A 19,756-nucleotide genomic window follows, 5' to 3' on the forward strand; every position below is an offset into this window, starting at 1 on the left:
GCATCGATCCCGCTACTTCTCGCTAAGCGAGCGCTCTATCATTTGAGCTAATTCCCCTTGAATGGGGCCACTGATTCTCATAGGCTACATCACAGATTGATATGAATTCAGATTGTCCTATAGATTTTTTTTTTTTTATTGGCAATGCAAAAATGCCAAAACTTGCTTTTGTATCTCATGACAAACTTAAGGTATGCTTTAGACTTGGCTGTCTCAAGTTAGTTTGTATTGTTAATGGAACACCTCGTTGTTGCCCAGTCATTGTATCATATGAAGTAGAGCTTGCCAGCTGGGGGCGACGGTCTGCCAATAAAAGAGAAGACTATATTTGCAAGGATCATTTCTAGAGTGAAACATGTTTTGAAGGGATTGGTCTCGGTATCCACCAGGAGGAATGGGAGTGTTTTCTTCTCAGCACCAAGCTGACAATGAGTGTTGTTTTTGGGCACCTGCTCGCTGCTAGTGATGACACTTCAATCTTCAATCGGGGGTTGTTGAAGGAAGGGGACACATTTTGAGTGCGTATCTCATACTGGTAGAAACGCAGAAAATCAGAAACCATCAAGCCTACAATTGTTCAGTTGTTTAAATAAATAAGCAAATTTCAAATTGATCAATGCTAATGTTAAAACAATTTAAGATCACTTTAAATAGGCCTTGACTGATATAAAAAATATAGTAATGTGATTTGCACTACGCAGGACTAGATGAGCTTAAATAAAGACATTACATTTGAAAATAACCTGTGCTTATCCCCACTTACAAGGAGGAGTGGCATCTGTTTCTTTATTAATGAACCAAAGATAAAGACGTTACAAATGAGAGAAGAGTGCCATCTAGTGGAGAAAGAAAAAGCACAATGTACGTTCTGCAGTATAGCCTATGGGAGTTCTGTTACAGGCGAATCTCTCCATCTCCATATTGATCCAGGTCCATTTCGTTGTTCGAGGTGATCTTGGTGCAAACAGAACGAAGATCACGTGTCGTGTCATTGAGATCTCTCTATCTCACTTAAACAGACGGCTGCGTTTCTCAAGATGCTCCAGCAAGCGCTGCTGCTTGCAAATGGAGAGCATGTAAACAAACTGGACAACTAAACTTAAAAGTAACAATTGTAAGTCGCCCTGGATAAGGGCGTCTGCTAAGAAATAAATAATAATAATAATAATAATAATAATAATAACAACAACTAACATTATCAATCAGTTATTTTTTTTAAATCAAGGTTTATAAATACAGATAGTTGGGCGGTGTATTTCACTGGGTTAATAAAAAACAAACATAATATATGAATGTAAACAATGAAATTTAAACCTGCCTCGGTTCTACTCTCAATTTAGAACAATGCACAACCAAACCTTTGAATTGCAAAGTACAACAGAATGCATGCCAGTGGAGGCAGCGATATACATGAAATAAATGAGATACCAACAAAAACATATTGTTCAATAATTAAGAACGCTTATTATAACTCAAATGTAATGTTTCTTGTAATATTCGCAGTTTTGTCGCCATATTCAATTTTTCCCGCCGAAATTAAACAGATTCGAATCGATTTTTACAAGAAAAATAAAATTCATAAAACCCGAAAAACATTTAAATTTATGAAACTAAAACTACATGTATTCCCAATTAAATACGTAAGTCTCCTTACCTTAAACATTTCCATTTTAAAATGTGCAGAGAACTGAAATGAGAATTGTACTCTTTTTGCGGTATTTGGGTGGCTCTCAGAAGAGCCTTTGTGTTGTAAAGACGGAGCAGGGACGGTCTCGGTTTACTTGGAGCTGGTGTACTTGGTGACGGCCTTGGTGCCCTCAGACACGGCGTGCTTGGCCAGCTCTCCGGGCAGCAGGAGGCGCACGGCTGTCTGGATCTCCCGGGAAGTGATGGTGGAGCGCTTGTTGTAGTGAGCCAGGCGGCACGATTCGCCGGCGATGCGCTCGAAAATGTCGTTGACGAACGAGTTCATGATGCCCATCGCCTTGGAAGAGATGCCGGTGTCGGGGTGGACCTGCTTCAGCACTTTGTACACGTAGATCGCGTAGCTCTCCTTCCTGGTCTTTCTGCGCTTCTTCCCTCCCTTAGGCTGGGTCTTGGCAACAGCCTTCTTGGAGCCTTTCTTCGGCGCGGGTGCAGCTTTCGGTTCTGGCATTTTCCTTCTCTGATGCTTTTTGAAAGATGAATGAGTAACCAGCCCCCAGAGCCCCAGTATTTATACAGTATGTATGCAAATTATTACCAAACAACCCTTTAGAGTGAGAATATTGACCTGGTAACCTAGCAACGCCCCCGGTATACGGAGTACTTCGATGTGATTGGTTGTTCACTGGAAACGCAACAGAGGGGGTGGTGACTTTGCCGCGAGCTGAGATCTTTTTTTTTTCTCTCTCTCGAGTTCAGGTTTGAATTCGGCGCCTTTTTTTCTTGAGCGGTTAGTTTAGGTCTTTTGTTTTTCATTTATTAAATACATGAAGAACTCAGTAAACAGCAATACTGAAATCAACACCCGATGCGTCTTAAATATAGAAATATAAATAATCAAACCCACGCCACTTTGTGTGCTCATTAAACACGTTAAATGTAGAAACACACGATCAATGCTGATGCTTTTCGATTTCTTCCTCATCCCAGAGTCTCGATTGTTTCACAGCAGCTTGAATGGCGAAACTTCAACTCAAATTCAGAAAAGACGACATCGTGGAGCTCAAAGCTGAATCAGGATCTACTGCTTTTAATTTATTATACTGATTACAAAATGTAGTGAAAATAAAATTAGATAAGACTTTTTTTTTTTTTTTTTTTTTTTAAGTGTTTTATTTCTTATCTGACTTTAATTCTGTACGGAATCGGATAAAACCGAGCTCGTATTTTCTCATTATTACTGAAAATGTTCACTTTTTAAAATACAATTCCATTCAATTAATTGATTTATTAACTGAAATGCTTATTTTAATTTTATTTTTTTCTGGATTTGTGTCAAGAGTTAAAAATCCAACACTTAAGTTTAAGCCTAAAATACTCTCGTTACACAGCGTGAAATAGGTCTAAATAGCCATTTTAGAACAACAAAGAAAACACTGGGGAGATAACAGTATAAAACATTTTGAAAAATGTGATTTTATTCTTTTGAAGATTTAGTGGTGTACTAAAATTTAGCTTGTTTCAGAATTGAAAACTCTTTAAATGAAAAGGTGGGCGGCTCTTAAAAGAGCCTTTGTGTTCGTGTCCTTGTGTCCAAATCTTTAACCCCCGAATCCGTACAGAGTGCGACCCTGGCGCTTCAGAGCGTACACCACATCCATAGCGGTGACGGTCTTTCTCTTGGCGTGCTCAGTGTAGGTGACGGCATCCCGGATCACATTCTCCAGGAAAACCTTCAGCACCCCGCGGGTCTCTTCATAGATCAGCCCGGAAATTCGCTTCACTCCTCCGCGGCGAGCCAGGCGGCGGATAGCGGGCTTGGTGATGCCCTGGATGTTATCACGGAGCACTTTGCGATGCCGCTTGGCGCCTCCTTTGCCGAGTCCTTTACCACCTTTGCCTCTTCCAGACATGCTGTAGATCCGTATTATGAAAATAATACAATACTTGAAACGAGGGCTGAGGCTCTAATACATACACGCAGACCGGACCTGATTGAAAAAGAAGCCAGCAAAGAAGAGCGCGGAAACATTAGACCCGCCCACCACTGAGCCGTGTCTGTGAGCGCGTGTTAACCACCAAACTGCTGACTCGCATTCCCTGCATAGTGTTGCTGATTAACAACGCGAATGTGAATGAATTTATGGAAATGTCCTTTAACCTGATTCCAAATAAGTTTTTACACATTGTTTTCCAACATAATGGTTATGTATTTCTGCAGGCAAATACACAGTGGAAAAATAATCTTTTTTCCTCACCAGGAGGCAGAGGTGGCATTGCCTATGAAATACACTACTAATGAAATATTTAAACTACTCAGAGAATGCTGTGCTGATGCCAGGGTACTTACATTGTTGCAACAAGTGTGGGTCAGGGGTGAAGAGAAATACAATTCAACAAAGTAATTCTCCCAATCGATTACAAGGGGATGATCCAGCAGAACGTGATGCAGTGTATTAACCGCACCGCACATAAAGGTGATTAAATGTCCAGTTTTACAAACTTCACGCTTCAAACTTAAGTTGTGTTTGCCTAGCTTTCTCGTTTGTGAAACCAATCATACAGTTACTTTAAATAATACAATTGTCATCTTATATTCAAAAAAATCTAGCGAAGTACAGAGCGAGCAGTTTGGTTTCGCTGGAGGATAGTGCAGTTTTGGTCACCTCAATTAAAAATGCAGTAAAGGTCCTGGTTAAAGAATACGTTATATTGTAAACACAACCCTTCTGTTTTGATACCCCCGGTTGTTTGTGTACATTTGTTCCAATTTCACTGTCAAATTGTATATTTTGTGCTGCGTGAAAACACAAGACAGGACGTTTTCATAATGAATCTGTTGCCTGCGGGTAAGTTGAGTCTACACGGTTCTCATCGTGTGGATAAGTTCCGCTCTCCGCCTTCCTGCTCACATTCTGTGACACACAGAACAGTTTAGTATTAAGTTTGAGTTTTCTCCGTGTTGAAATATTAGAAATGGCAGAAATTGCTCCAGCACCAGCCGCTCCTGCTCCGGCTAAAGCTCTCAAGAAAAAGACCGCGGCAAAGCCCAAGAAATCGGGTCCCAGTGTGTCGGAGCTCATCGTCAAGGCTGTGTCTGCCTCCAAGGAGCGCAGCGGGCTGTCTGTGGCGGCGCTCAAGAAGATCCTGCAGGCCGGCGGCTACGATGTGGAGAAGAACAACTCCCTCGTCAATAGAGCCCTCAAGAGCCTGGTGACCAAGGAGACCCTGCTACAGACCAAGGGCACCGGCGCCTCGGGCTCCTTCAAGCTCAACAAAAAAGCAGCTGAAGCCAAGGAGAAGGCGGCCAAGAAGAAGGCAGCTCCAAAGAAACCAGCGGCAAAGAAAGCGGTTGTCAAGAAAACAACGAAAAAGGTTTCGGCAAAGAAAGCAGCGACACCCAAGAAGACGCCTACGAAAGCGAAGAAACCGAAAGCTGTAAAGAAGGCGCCCAAGAGCCCGAAGAAAGCGGCTGCCAAGCCTAAAAAGGTCGTGAAGAAGAGCCCGAAGAAAGCGAAGGCAGCGCCTAAACCTAAAAAGGTGACCAAGGCTGCCAAACCCGCAGCGAAGAAGGCGGCTCCTAAAAAGAAGTGATCAGTTAAAGCGACGATGCGACAGTGAACCCAAAGGCTCTTTTCAGAGCCAAAACATCTTTCTAAAAGAGCAGATTGTCCTTGTAAACACAAGGCGATGTGTGGAATGTGCTGCCGTGGAACGTGTTCCTCTTTCTCGGTGGAACAGCCCGGTCTCCTCGGCGAGCAGTCCAAGACGGTACAGCTGTGGACAAAGGTGTTGCATTATCTCGAATTCTATGATTGAAACACCTTTAAAATAATTAATAACCTCATTTAGATCTTTTATTTGACATGTAATCAAATAAACTACGAAATGATGTCGTAAAAGTATCAAAAGCCATAATGCAGTTGTACAGTATTTCGTGTTAGATTTGGAAACGTCACATTGTTCAATACTTTTATTTTTATTATTATTTCTTAGCAGACGCCCTTAACCAGGGCGACTTACAATTAAAATCTATCACATTGTACACATTATACATTAGATCAATGACAGCTGTATCTGCAATACTGGGAAACTGCAATAAACAGACTCGATTTACGATGGTCTGTACTGTACAGCGAGATTGTTTTTATGTATTTGACTCAATTTTATTAATGTTGCTATTTTACATATGATATAAATACTGGTTTGAACTTGTCGACTGAAAAAACATCACCAAGCACAAACCCCATCATCCCCACATCGCTGTCAGCCAAGATGCTAGAACAGAAACAGAACAAACTGATTCTGAGAAAAGACTCGAAGCTGTTCCTGATACACACCGAACAAGCTGAGCGAGTCCGAGCCGGTTCACCTCCCGGAATTCCGCCGATAATAAACGAGGCATTTTTTTATATCTGATATCAGATTTTTATTTTGGCCTAAAATGTAGCCTCTCTTTCCATCTAGATAGATTTGATGGTTTAAAAGAAACACAACGTTGGGAAGGAAAAGCGCTCTTAATATAATGTGAACATGTTCCAATTGCGAAACTTACACATATAACACTTACCGTGTAAACTACAGCTGTTTATTTAAAATTGGAATATAACACTTTCAGAGAAGTGGGTGGCTCTTAGAAGAGCCTTTGAGTTTCGCTGTATTTTAAGGGTTTTGCAGTTTAAGCGCGTTCTCCTCGGATTCGGCGGGCCAGCTGGATGTCTTTGGGCATGATGGTGACTCTCTTGGCGTGAATGGCACACAGGTAGGTGTCCTCAAAGAGCCCGACCAGGTAAGCCTCGCTAGCCTCCTGCAGCGCCATCACAGCGGAGCTCTGGAAGCGCAGGTCGGTCTTGAAATCCTGAGCGATTTCTCGGACGAGCCGCTGGAAGGGCAGTTTGCGGATCAACAACTCGGTGGATTTCTGATAGCGGCGGATTTCCCTCAGAGCCACAGTGCCAGGTCTGTAACGGTGAGGTTTCTTCACGCCGCCGGTAGCGGGGGCGCTCTTTCGAGCAGCCTTGGTAGCAAGCTGTTTCCTGGGCGCCTTTCCACCGGTGGACTTACGCGCAGTCTGCTTAGTTCTTGCCATTTTCAAACTATACTACACAGTATTAAAAAAAAACTGTAAATGGCACAAGCAGCCGATACCAGAGACTATATAGGAACTGAGCTACTCTGATAGGCTATGAGATCTGAAGGGCGGGTCTCTGTTCCTCATTGGCTATATTCCAGACTCTCAATGATTGATTGGAACATTTGAATTCTGCGCGCGCGCATTCTGTTAAGCAGTTATTGTTTCGGAGCTGTTGGCGCCTTTTTTAAATAAATACAGTATAGTCATTCAGGACAACATTGCTTATCCCCAGTATAAGAAATGCATTCCATTCAGATTAAGCAGTCTGGGTTCAAAATTGTAACGGAGAAACGCTCAACAATAGGCAAGCAATACTTATTTATGGCGAGAGAAAATACATAAACCAAGCATGTACCCTTAACACTAAAGAAAATAGACCAATTCAAAAACTATAATCAGACTGAAAACAAACAAACAAAAAACAAAACACGGAAAATACATATCCCCGCAATAAAACACAAACGCGGGAGGGGGTGGATTTCCAACTGGAAGCATGTTTCAAGGTAGCTCGATCGAAAACAAAGTAAAGCAGTCAATTGATATTGTATCAGATTGTCTCTTTGTAAAGAACGTGGCATTAATGTGGGAACGTGAGCTACACGCGCTGAGGCGAGGCGTGGGTTTGATATCGCTCCAAACAGACATGGCAGCGCTGCACTGCCACACACAAATACAAACTAACTATTTATTGCTTCAATTCTCACCAGTCGGTATTTTTCAGACAATAAAAATAAACCGATTCGATGCGCTTTTATAGAAAAGTGGGTGGCTCTTAAAAGAGCCTTTGGGGGTTTATAAGATGTAAAAGCGGCGTCCGAGTGATTTATTTCTTGGCTGGCTTCTCGGTTTTCTTGGGCAGCAGCACGGCCTGGATGTTGGGCAGCACTCCGCCCTGAGCGATGGTGACGCCTCCCATCAGCTTGTTGAGCTCCTCGTCGTTGCGGACAGCGAGCTGCAGGTGACGCGGGATGATTCTGGTTTTCTTGTTGTCCCGGGCGGCGTTCCCGGCCAGCTCCAGGATTTCAGCAGTCAGGTACTCGAGCACAGCGGCCAGATAGACCGGGGCTCCAGCGCCCACACGCTGGGCATAGTTTCCCTTCCGCAGTAGCCTGTGAACACGACCGACTGGGAACTGCAGTCCTGCCCTGGAGGAGCGAGTCTTTGCTTTAGCACGGGCTTTACCGCCAGTCTTTCCTCTTCCAGACATCTTCACTGTAGTTCAGAATATCACAACAATAAATGCGCGGCCGCTCTCCTGCTATTATACACACCGGCTCATTCGTGATTGGACAGAACGGTGCAATACTAGTTAGAATGTTAAAAGACGTCATAGTGGATGAGGGCGTGCAGAATCTTATTGCATGCCTCTGATTGGTTGTATCATTCCCTGCCCGCTGTTTCTGGTTTGGCGCTGTTCTGCTGCGGTTTGTCTTGTTTCCTCTTGGCGCACATTTTTAAATTGGAAGACAGCTGTAACAAAATGTAACCGTTTAGAAGTGTTTAAAACCACACTGCCCTACAGTCGTGTTTGAGTTGTTATAATTCCTAGGTTTTAGTTTACAGTTTAGAGTTCTGGGCACTTCAGTTAACTAGAAAGTCGATATTGTTGACTGTCCAGTTTGTTTACATTGTGTAAAGGCAGTTATATCTGCAATGATACCAATTTAAATTATATGTTCCAATAATTTATTTACATTATAAAACAGTTTGATTAAAACATCCCCCCCCCCCCCCCCCCCAAAGTACAAATAACCGAAATATCGCTGTAGATTTTTAGATCTCCGTGCCTGTTTTAACCCGAGTATCCTCGGGATGAGGTTCAGTAACACAGGCTCAGATTTTTGCCCACATGAAAACATTCATAGACATCCTATCTATGGTTTCATTGAGAATATACAATGGCACGGAATAATACAAAATGAATATTTACACGTTGTCTGCAGGATTGGAACCTGCGCGGTGAGACCCCAATGGATTCCCAGTCCATCGTGTTACCAACTCGGCCTCGACACCCGCTGTATAATCCCGCGCATCTGAGCAACGCATTCCCCCGGTCCGGACCTGATTGAAAAATAAGCCAGCAAAGAAGAGCGCGCACACATTAGACCCGCCCACAATTGAGTCGTGTCTGTGAGCGCGTGTTAACCACCAAACTGCTGAGTCGCATTCCCTGCATAGTGTTGCTGATTAAAGAACAGTTCAATACGTGCATCTGCATTCGCGTTGTTAACCTGATTCCAAATAAGTTGTTTCACATTGTTTTCTTAGATAATGGTTATGCATTTCCCTGCGTATTGCAGTTGTATTTCTGCAGAGGCAAACAAATGTTTACACACGCACACACACTCATGTTTTTTTTTTTTTTTACACCCGTGTTGTTGGAGTCGATGCGCTGTAAGTATTATTATTATTATTATTATTATTATTATTATTATTATAATATTATTATTATTATTATGTAACCCCCCCCCCCCCCCTCTACCAGGGTCCTCGTGTTTTGTTCTCTTTCTTTGAACACACTCACACGGGGTCTGGGGTTCTTTTCAGGGTCTCGGTTTATTCACCAAAATTAGTAAGAAAGAAGAATTGGAGAGAGAGGTAACACAAGGGAAGGGTACAAATGAATAGAGCATGTAAAGATAGAAATAGGGTTTTGTTTTAAGGATAGGTGAACAATCTTATACAGAGCAAGAGGGTGGTGGTTAAATATTGGATAGAGTAGCTACAGGCTACTTCATATCCCCAGCTTAAAGACACACTGGGCAGTCCAGTGTCTTAACAGATATCAACGTTAACACTTTAATACATGTATATATGTGTTAATCAAGGCCGACAAGCAGGCCAAGAACACGTCACCTAAAGTACCCAATGGTCTATTTCAGCACATTCAACAAAACTCTCTCTTATTTCTAAAACTTAGCGTGAGTTTCTTATGGCAATACATGCAATGCATGTGAGATAAAATAATAATAATAATTGCTTAATGCTTACCCTTTAATATAAATCGTAAAAGGATATGGCTGTCTTTACCAATCTAGTACTTTATTAATTTCTAGACTACCTATTTAAATATATAAAATAATACAATGTCTTGATTAGACTCCTTATAACCAATATTAGGACAGAACTGTGTTATTAACAACGCTTATAATAATCAAACACTTTAAAACGTGTCCGAAGAGAAATTCTAACCAAGATCTTTCCAACAGAAGGTAGTTTAAGGTGCTGGATTGACCAAGCAATACCACACAATAAAATCAATCTTACCTTGAAATATTAAAGGCTGTTTAATGTCTGCATCTGCAGCGTTTATACACGCTCGCACAGCTTTCAGCTCGTTCTCTGATATTTCCAATCTCAGCTTCAGACTTTCATTCTCTTTCTCCTTTTTGTTACATTTCCACTCTGAATTCAGTGAATTTGCTGACGACAGCTTTAGTAATCGCGCACAAGACGGTGTGTAGAGCCGCTTTCACTGCGTGCTCGATGGTAGAGGCGAGCTCGTCTTGAAAGAGCGACACGGACACGCTGACGCGTCCATCTTCACTGGTTTGAGTTTCACACTGGTCTAGCGGAATCCTCTTTTCAAACAGAAACACCGGCTGCGGTTTGTATTTAGTAATATTTATTTTTTACTGTAGCCTTCCCATTCAAATATATTCATCACTTCTTCTGGTGTGATAAAGAAAGAACACAAACAACATGCTTTGCAAGGAGTAACTTTACTTTGGTCTTTCAGAATCGCGCAGAGCTCTGCTGGAGCTTCAACGCGTTTGTTTCTCAGTAAATCATCTCATTGAAAAGCTCGACTTGTCTGTAGCTGCGACTGACGCGCTCCGCTCTGTGTGTGAAATTCAACACAGAAAAGGGATGCTTTCCTTTTCACGGAACTCCGTGCAGGTAATAAACAAACACAAAAATCACTAATTATTAGAAAACATTTCATCCCAGCCTAAATACTTTAAACAGCAGGAGACAGCGTGTTGTAAAATCATCACTGACTGCAGCCACCTCTCCACACATGAACAAAACAAACCTCTCTATTTCCTGTACTGAAATGAAAGCGTCACTAGCAGAAGGCGGGTCTGGTTGGAACCATCGCGTATTATTGGCTGTAAAAACACTCTATCCCCAGCATGTGAGCCTGATTGGCTGTAGAAACACTCTATCCCCAGCATGTGAGCCTGATTGGCTGGCCTCCCTGTCGGAGGCGGTTATGAAACTGGATGCCAGAGTTCGCCATGTTGGCTCTTTCAGCGCTGTGTTCAATGCGATGCATTCAGGCGCGTTAAGTAAGTGAGCCGCTCAGAAAGCACACGGAGCTGAATTTAAATGACTTAACGCTCTGCTACAGGAGAGCGCTGAGCGACTTTTAAAAATGGAGAATAATAATGATTTGCTTGTTTGTGTTTCTAAGCTGATGGTTGATGAAATGGCCCCGTGTGAAGTTACTGTCCCCTGCTGGACCTCGCTGAGTTCGGCGCTCTGTTTGGACTGAACCTCATATCTGTCTGTGTTTAATACCGACGTTAATAATGAACATTATGAATAATATTAATACTACAAGCCTAATAATAATACATTAATAAATATAAAACAGCTCTACATTTAAAAAGAAAAATGAAATTAAATGATACAAATTCGAAAACAACCATTTTTACATTATTGTCTACATGCATCATCTCAAATAATTACAATGTCATTTTCAGACCCTTCGGCGTTGTCTTTTGAAAAATTAAACCTGCCAGATCGAACGCAGGCCAACATTCAATCAATGAATCAATCAATCAATTAATTAATTAATTAATTAATCATATATATTTTCTATAGCGCCCCATATGCGCTTCACAAAATCTACTTAAAAGCAACAAAATATCTAATTGTAAGCCTGGAAGAACAAAATAAGTCTTCAGTGTAATTTTAAACAAAGAGCGCTTTCCACGATTTAAGATGCTTTAGAGAGACAGAATATTGGAATTGGCAGCCGAAACTGGGGGATAAAACTGCCTGTGATCAAAGTGGGCAGAAAAGTTGCATACTTTGCATACTGTATTTGGTAGAAAAGAAAACGGATCATCTCTGATTTGCAACGTTTCCATGGTTCGGCCCGGCCACTGCCGTGTGACTGGTTAAAACGATGAGTTCAGTTTTTTTCTGCTGCTTGGTAATTCAGTGATGAGGCAGTTGTAGCAGAGTGGCGCAGCGGAAGCGTGCTGGACCCATAACCCAGAGGTCGATGGATCGAAACCATCCTCTGCCAGCTTGTTTTCCTTCTGTTCAAATTGATCATTGCTAATGTTAAAACAATTTAAGAACACTTTAAATAGGCCTTGACTGATATAAAAATATAGTAATGTGATTTGCACTACGCAGGACTAGATGATCTTAAATAAAAACATTACATTTGAAAATAACTTATGCTTATCCCCACTTTCAAGGAAGTTTCTTTATAATGAACCAAAGATAAAGACGTTACAAATGAGAGAAGAGTGCCATCTAGTGGAGAAAGAAAAAGCACAATGGCAATAGACACGTTCTGCAGTATCGCCTCTGGGAGTTCTGTTACAGGCGAATCTCCCGATCTCCATATTGATCCAGGTCCATTTCGTTGTTCGAGGTGATCTTGGTGCAAACAGAACGAAGATCACGTGTCGTGTCATTGAGATCTCTCTATCTCACTTAAACAGACGGCTGCGTTTCTCAAGATGCTCCAGCAAGCGCTGCTGCTTGCAAATGGAGAGCATGTAAACAAACTGGACAACTAACATTATCAAGCAGTTATTTTTTTTAAATCAAGGTTTATGAATACACTGATAGTTGGGCGGTGTATTTCACTGGGTTAATAAAAAACAAACATGATATATGAATGTAAACACTGAAATTCAAACTGGCCTCGGTTCTACTCTCGATTTAAAACAATGCACAACCAAACCTTTGAATTGCAAAGTACAACAGAATGCATGCCAGTGGAGGCAGCGATATACATGAAATAAATGAGATACCAACAAAAGCAGATTGTTCAATAATTAAGAACGCTTATTATAACTCAAATGTAATGTTTCTTGTAATATTCAGTTTTGTCGAAACAATCCATATTTAATTTTTCCCGCCGAAATTAAACAGATTCGAATCGATTTTTACAAGAAAAATACAATTCATAAAACCCGATAAACATTTAAGTTTATGAAACTAAAACTAAATGCATTCCCAAATAAATACGTAAGTCTCCTTACCTTAAACATTTCCATTTTAAAATGTGCAGAGAACTGAAATGAGAATTGTACTCTTTTTGCGGTATTTGGGTGGCTCTCAGAAGAGCCTTTGTGTTGTAAAGACGGAGCGGGGGCGGTCGCGGTTTACTTGGAGCTGGTGTACTTGGTGACGGCCTTGGTGCCCTCAGACACGGCGTGCTTGGCCAGCTCTCCGGGCAGCAGGAGGCGCACGGCTGTCTGGATCTCCCGGGAAGTGATGGTGGAGCGCTTGTTGTAGTGAGCCAGGCGGGACGACTCACCGGCGATGCGCTCGAAAATGTCGTTGACGAACGAGTTCATGATGCCCATCGCCTTGGAAGAGATGCCGGTGTCGGGGTGGACCTGCTTCAGCACTTTGTACACGTAGATCGCGTAGCTCTCCTTCCTGGTCTTTCTGCGCTTCTTCCCTCCCTTAGGCTGGGTCTTGGCAACAGCCTTCTTGGAGCCTTTCTTCGGCGCGGGTGCAGCTTTCGGTTCTGGCATTTTCCTTCTCTGATGCTTTTTGAAAGATGAATGAGTAACCAGCCCCCAGAGCCCCAGTATTTATACAGTATGTATGCAAATTATTACTAAACAACCCTTTAGAGTGAGAATGTTGACCTGGTAACCTAGCAACGCTCCCGAGTGACGGAGTACTTCGATGTGATTGGTTGTTCACTGGAAACGCAACAGAGGGGGTGGTAACTTTGCCGCGAGCTGAGTTCTTTTTTTTTTCTCTCTCGAGTTCAGGTTTGAATTCGGCGCCTTTTTTCTTGAGCGGTTAGTTTAGGTCTTTTGTTTTTCATTTATTAAATACATGAAGAACTCGGTATACAGCAATACTGAAATCCACACCCGATGCGTCTTAAATATAGAAATATAAATAATCAAACCCACGTCACCTTTTGTGCTCATTAAACACGTTAAATGTAGAAACACACGATCAATGCTGATGCTCTTTGATTTCTTCCTCATCCCAGAGTACCGATTGTTTCACAGCAGCTTGAATGGCGAAACTTCAACTCAAATTCAGAAAAGACGACATCGTGGAGCTCAAAGCTGAATCAGGATCTGCTGCTTTTAATTTATTATACTGATTACAAAATGTACTGAAAATAAAATTAGATAAGACTTTTTTTTTTTTTTTTTTTTAAGTGTTTTATTTCTTATCTGACTTTAATTCTGCACGGAATCGGATAAAACCGAGCTCGTATTTTCTCATTATTACCGAAAATGTTCACTTTTTAAAATACAATTCCATTCAATTAATTGATTTTATTTATTTATTAACTGAAATGCTTATTTTAATTTTATTTTTTTCTGGATCTGTGTAAAGAGTTAAAAATCCAACACTTAAGTTTAAGCCTAAAATACTCTCGTTACACAGCGTGAAATAGGTCTAAATAGCCATTTTAAAACAACAAAGAAAACACTGGGGAGATAACAGTATAAAACATTTTGAAAAATGTGATTTTATTCTTTTGAAGATTTTATGGTGTACTAAAATTTAGCTTGTTTCAGAATTGAAAACTCTTTAAATGAAAAGGTGGGCGGCTCTTAAAAGAGCCTTTGTGTTCGTGTCCTTGTGTCCAAATCTTTAACCCCCGAATCCGTACAGAGTGCGACCCTGGCGCTTCAGAGCGTACACCACATCCATAGCGGTGACGGTCTTTCTCTTGGCGTGCTCAGTGTAGGTGACGGCATCCCGGATCACATTCTCCAGGAACACCTTCAACACCCCGCGGGTCTCTTCATAGATCAGCCCGGAAATTCGCTTCACTCCTCCGCGGCGAGCCAGGCGGCGGATAGCGGGCTTGGTGATGCCCTGGATGTTATCACGGAGCACTTTGCGATGCCGCTTGGCGCCTCCTTTGCCGAGTCCTTTACCACCTTTGCCTCTTCCAGACATGCTGTAGATCCGTATTATGAAAATAATACAATACTTGAAACGAGGGCTGAGGCTCTAATACATACACGCAGACCGGACCTGATTGAAAAAGAAGCCAGCAAAGAAGAGCGCGCACACATTAGACCCGCCCACCACTGAGCCGTGTCTGTGAGCGCGTGTTAACCACCAAACTGCTGACTCGCATTCCCTGCATAGTGTTGCTGATTAACAACGCGAATGTGAATGAATTTATGGAAATATCCTTTAACCTGATTCCAAATAAGTTTTTACACATTGTTTTCCAACATAATGGTTATGTATTTCTGCAGGCAAACACACAGTGGAAAAATAACCTTTTTTCCTCACCAGGAGGCAGAGGTGGCATTGCCTATGAAATACACTACTAATGAAATATTTAATCTACTCAGAGAATGCTGTGCTGATGCCAGGGTACTTACATTGTTGCAACAAGTGTGGGTCAGGGATGAAGAGAAATACAATTCAACAAAGTAATTCTCCCAATCGATTACAAGGGGATGATCCGTCAGAACGTGATGCAGTGTATTAACCGCACCGCACATAAAGGTGATTAAATGTCCAGTTTTACAAACTTCACGCTTCAAACTTAAGTTGTGTTTGCCTAGCTTTCTCGTTTGTGAAACCAATCATACAGTTACTTTAAATAATACAATTGTCATCTTATATTCAAAAAAATCTAGCGAAGTACAGAGCGAGCAGTTTGGTTTCGCTGGAGGATAGTGCAGTTTTGGTCACCTCAATTAAAAACGCAGTAATGGTCCTGGTTAAAGAATACGTTATATTGTAAACACAACCCTTCTGTTTTGATACCTCCGGTTGTTTGTGTACATTTGTTCCAATTTCATTATCAAATTGTATATTTTGTGCTGCGTGAAAACACAAGACAGGACGTTTTCATAATGAATCTGTTGCCTGCGGGTCAGTTGAGTCTACACGGTTCTCATCGTGTGGATAAGTTTCGCTCTCCGCCTTTCTGCTCGCATTCTGTGACTCGCAGAACAGTTCAGCATTACGTGTGAGTTTTCTCCGTGTTGAAATATTAGAAATGGCAGAAACTGCTCCAGCACCAGCCGCTCCTGCTCCGGCTAAAGCTCCCAAGAAGAAAAGCGCAGCAAAGCCCAAGAAATCGGGTCCCAGCGTGTCGGAGCTCATCGTCAAGGCTGTGTCTGCCTCCAAGGAGCGCAGCGGGCTGTCTGTGGCGGCGCTCAAGAAGATCCTGCAGGCCGGCGGCTACGATGTGGAGAAGAACAACTCCCTCGTCAATAGAGCCCTCAAGAGCCTGGTGACCAAGGAGACCCTGCTACAGACCAAGGGCACCGGCGCCTCGGGCTCCTTCAAGCTCAACAAAAAAGCAGCTGAAGCCAAGGAGAAGGCGGCCAAGAAGAAGGCAGCTCCAAAGAAACCAGCGGCAAAGAAAGCGGTTGTCAAGAAAACAACGAAAAAGGTTTCGGCAAAGAAAGCAGCGACACCCAAGAAGACTCCTACGAAAGCGAAGAAACCGAAAGCTGTAAAGAAGGCGCCCAAGAGCCCGAAGAAAGCGGCTGCCAAGCCTAAAAAGGTCGTGAAGAAGAGCCCGAAGAAAGCGAAGGCAGCGCCTAAACCTAAAAAGGTGACCAAGGCAGCTAAACCCGCAGCGAAGAAGGCGCCTCCTAAAAAGAAGTGATCAGTTAAAGCGATGATGCGACAGTGAAACCAAAGGCTCTTTTCAGAGCCAAAACATCTTTCTAAAAGAGCAGGTTGTCCTTGTAAACACAGGGCGATGTGTGGAATGTGCTGCCGTGGAACGTGTTCCGCCTTCTCGGTGGAACAGCCCGGTCTCCTCGGCGAGCAGTCCAAGACGGTGAAACATGGCGCCGCCCCGCAGGTACAGCTGTGGACAAAGGTGTTGCATTATCTCGAATTCTATGATTGAAACACCTTTAAAATAATTAATAACCTCATTTAGATCTTTTATTTGACATGTAATCAAATAAACTACGAAATGATGTCGTAAAAGTCTATCAAAAGCCATAATGCAGTTGTACAGTATTTCGTGTTAGATTTGGAAACGTCACATTGTTCAATACTTTTATTTTTATTATTATTTCTTAGCAGACGCCCTTAACCAGGGCGACTTACAATTAAAATCTATCACATTGTGCACATTATACATTAGATCAATGACAGCTGTATCTGCAATACTGGGAAACTGCAATAAACAGACTCGATTTACGATGGTCTGTACTGTACAGCGAGATTGTTTTTATGTATTTGACTCAATTTTATTAATGTTGCTATTTTACATATGATATAAATACTGGTTTGAACTTGTCGACTGAAAAAACATCACCAAGCACAAACCCCATCATCCCCACATCGCTGTCAGCCAAGATGCTAGAACAGAAACAGAACAAACTGATTCTGAGAAAAGACTCGAAGCTGTTCCTGTTACACACCGAACAAGCTGAGCGACTCCGAGCCGGTTCACCTCCCGAAATTCCGCCGATAATAAACGAGGCATTTTTTTTATATCTGATATCAGATTTTTATTTTGGCCTAAAATGTAGCCTCTCTTTCCATCTATAGATTTGATGGTTTAAAAGAAACACAACATTGGGAAGGAAAAGCGAAACGCGCTCATAATATAATGTTAACATGTTCCAATTGCGAAACTTACACATATAACACTTACCGTGTAAACTACAGCTGTTTATTTAAAATTGGAATATAACACTTTCAGAGAAGTGGGTGGCTCTTAGAAGAGCCTTTGAGTTTCGCTGTATTTTAAGGGTTTTGCAGTTTAAGCGCGTTCCCCTCGGATTCGGCGGGCCAGCTGGATGTCTTTGGGCATGATGGTGACTCTCTTGGCGTGAATGGCACACAGGTTGGTGTCCTCAAAGAGCCCGACCAGGTAAGCCTCGCTAGCCTCCTGCAGCGCCATCACAGCGGAGCTCTGGAAGCGCAGGTCGGTCTTGAAATCCTGAGCGATTTCTCAGACGAGCCGCTGGAAGGGCAGTTTGCGGATCAACAACTCGGTGGATTTCTGATAACGGCGGATCTCCCTCAGAGCCACAGTGCCAGGTCTGTAACGGTGAGGTTTCTTCACGCCGCCGGTAGCGGGGGCGCTCTTTCGAGCAGCCTTGGTAGCAAGCTGTTTCCTGGGCGCCTTTCCACCGGTGGACTTACGCGCAGTCTGCTTAGTTCTTGCCATTTTCAAACTCTACTACACAGTATTAAAAAAAACTGTAAATGGCACAAGCAGCCGATACCAGAGACTATATAGGAACTGAGCTACTCTGATAGGCTATGAGATCTGAAGGGCGGGTCTCTGTTCCTCATTGGCTATATTCCAGACTCTCAATGATTGATTGGAACATTTGAATTCTGCGCGCGCGCATTCTGTTAAGCAGTTATTGTTTCGGAGCTGTTGGCGCCTTTTTTAAATAAATACAGTATAGTCAGTCATTCAGGACAACATTGCTTATCCCCAGTATAAGAAATGCATTCCATTCAGATTAAGCAGTCTGGGTTCAAAATTGTAACGGAGAAACGCTCAACAATAGGCAAGCAATAGTTATTTATGGCGAGAGAAAATACATAAACCAAGCATGTACCCTTAACACTAAAGAAAATAGCCCAATTCAAAAACTATAATCAGACTGAAAACAAACAAACAAAAAACAAAACACGGAAAATACATATGCCCGCAATAAAACACAAACACGGGAGGGGGTGGATTTCAAACTGGAAGCATGTTTCAAGGTAGCTCGATCGAAAACAAAGTAAAGCAGTCAATTGATATTGTATCAGATTGTCTCTTTGTAAAGAACGTGGCATTAATGTGGGAACGTGATCTACACGCGCTGAGGCGAGGCGTGTGTTTGATATCGCTCCAAACAGACATGGCAGCGCTGCACTGCCACACACAAATACAAACTAACTATTGCTTCAATTCTCACCATTCAGTATTTTTCAGACAATAAAAATAAACCGATTCGATGCGCTTTTATAGAAAAGTGGGTGGCTCTTAAAAGAGCCTTTGGGGGTTTATAATATGTAAAAGCGGCGTCCGAGTGATTTATTTCTTGGCTGGCTTCTCGGTTTTCTTGGGCAGCAGCACGGCCTGGATGTTGGGCAGCACTCCACCCTGAGCGATGGTGACGCCTCCCATCAGCTTGTTGAGCTCCTCGTCGTTGCGGACAGCGAGCTGCAGGTGACGTGGGATGATTCTGGTTTTCTTGTTGTCCCGGGCGGCGTTCCCGGCCAGTTCCAGTATTTCAGCAGTCAGGTACTCGAGCACAGCGGCCAGATAGACCGGGGCTCCAGCGCCCACACGCTGGGCATAGTTTCCCTTCCGCAGTAGCCTGTGAACACGACCGACTGGGAACTGCAATCCTGCCCTGGAGGAGCGAGTCTTTGCTTTAGCACGGGCTTTACCGCCAGTCTTTCCTCTTCCAGACATCTTCACTGTAGTTCAGAATATCACAACAATAAATGCGCGGCCGCTCTCCTGCTATTATACACACCGGCTCATTCGTGATTGGACAGAACGGTGCAATACTAGTTAGAATGTTAAAAGACGTCATAGTGGATGAGGGCGTGCAGAATCTTATTGCATGCCTCTGATTGGTTGTATCATTCCCTGCCCGCTGTTTCTGGTTTGGCGCTGTTCTTCTGCGGTTTGTCTTGTTTCCTCTTGGCGCGCATTTTTAAATTGGAAGACAGCTGTAACAAAATGTAACCGTTTAGAAGTGTTTAAAACCACACTGCCCTACAGTCGTGTTCGAGTTGTTATAATTCCTAGGTTTTAGTTTACAGTTTAGAGTTCTGGGCACCAGTTAA

At 42.6% G+C, this 19,756-nt stretch overlaps 4 protein-coding genes, 1 non-coding gene and 1 pseudogene across 5 annotated transcripts; 3 read left to right on the top strand and 3 right to left on the bottom strand.

Annotated features, from left to right (window-relative positions):
- The first annotated feature begins 318 nt into the window (after nt 1-318).
- LOC117395734 (small nucleolar RNA U3) lies at nt 319-523 on the top strand. Its single transcript, XR_004543659.3, has one exon. It is a non-coding gene; the product is annotated as a small nucleolar RNA U3 (small nucleolar RNA).
- A 4,062-nt stretch (nt 524-4,585) lies between these two features.
- On the top strand, nt 4,586-5,298 carry LOC131703257 (histone H1-like). The gene has a single exon (XM_059006355.1). The coding sequence runs from the start codon at nt 4,621-4,623 to the stop codon at nt 5,236-5,238; it is 618 nt and encodes a 205-aa protein (XP_058862338.1). The 5' UTR covers nt 4,586-4,620; the 3' UTR covers nt 5,239-5,298.
- A 971-nt stretch (nt 5,299-6,269) lies between these two features.
- On the bottom strand, nt 6,270-6,772 carry LOC131703258 (histone H3-like). The gene has a single exon (XM_059006356.1). It carries the CDS (start codon nt 6,731-6,733, stop codon nt 6,323-6,325), a length of 411 nt encoding a protein of 136 aa, XP_058862339.1. The 5' UTR covers nt 6,734-6,772; the 3' UTR covers nt 6,270-6,322.
- A 9,130-nt stretch (nt 6,773-15,902) lies between these two features.
- On the top strand, nt 15,903-16,650 carry LOC131703256 (histone H1-like). The gene has a single exon (XM_059006354.1). It carries the CDS (start codon nt 15,981-15,983, stop codon nt 16,596-16,598), a length of 618 nt encoding a protein of 205 aa, XP_058862337.1. The 5' UTR covers nt 15,903-15,980; the 3' UTR covers nt 16,599-16,650.
- Nucleotides 16,651-17,660: 1,010 nt separating this feature from the next.
- Nucleotides 17,661-18,503, bottom strand: LOC131703259 (histone H3-like; annotated as a pseudogene).
- A 454-nt stretch (nt 18,504-18,957) lies between these two features.
- LOC131703260 (histone H2A-like) lies at nt 18,958-19,547 on the bottom strand. The gene has a single exon (XM_059006357.1). It carries the CDS (start codon nt 19,374-19,376, stop codon nt 18,993-18,995), a length of 384 nt encoding a protein of 127 aa, XP_058862340.1. The 5' UTR covers nt 19,377-19,547; the 3' UTR covers nt 18,958-18,992.
- Between the last annotated feature and the right edge of the window lie 209 nt (nt 19,548-19,756).

Source organism: Acipenser ruthenus, chromosome 32 (genome assembly GCF_902713425.1).
Source record: "Acipenser ruthenus chromosome 32, fAciRut3.2 maternal haplotype, whole genome shotgun sequence".
In the NCBI taxonomy this organism is placed as follows: domain Eukaryota; kingdom Metazoa; phylum Chordata; class Actinopteri; order Acipenseriformes; family Acipenseridae; genus Acipenser; species Acipenser ruthenus.

Coding starts and splice junctions, on each gene's coding strand:
- LOC131703257 (XM_059006355.1), top strand. CDS start 4,621: ATGGCAGAAATTGCTCCAGCACCAGCCGCTCCTGCTCCGGCTAAAGCT.
- LOC131703258 (XM_059006356.1), bottom strand. CDS start 6,733: ATGGCAAGAACTAAGCAGACTGCGCGTAAGTCCACCGGTGGAAAGGCG.
- LOC131703256 (XM_059006354.1), top strand. CDS start 15,981: ATGGCAGAAACTGCTCCAGCACCAGCCGCTCCTGCTCCGGCTAAAGCT.
- LOC131703260 (XM_059006357.1), bottom strand. CDS start 19,376: ATGTCTGGAAGAGGAAAGACTGGCGGTAAAGCCCGTGCTAAAGCAAAG.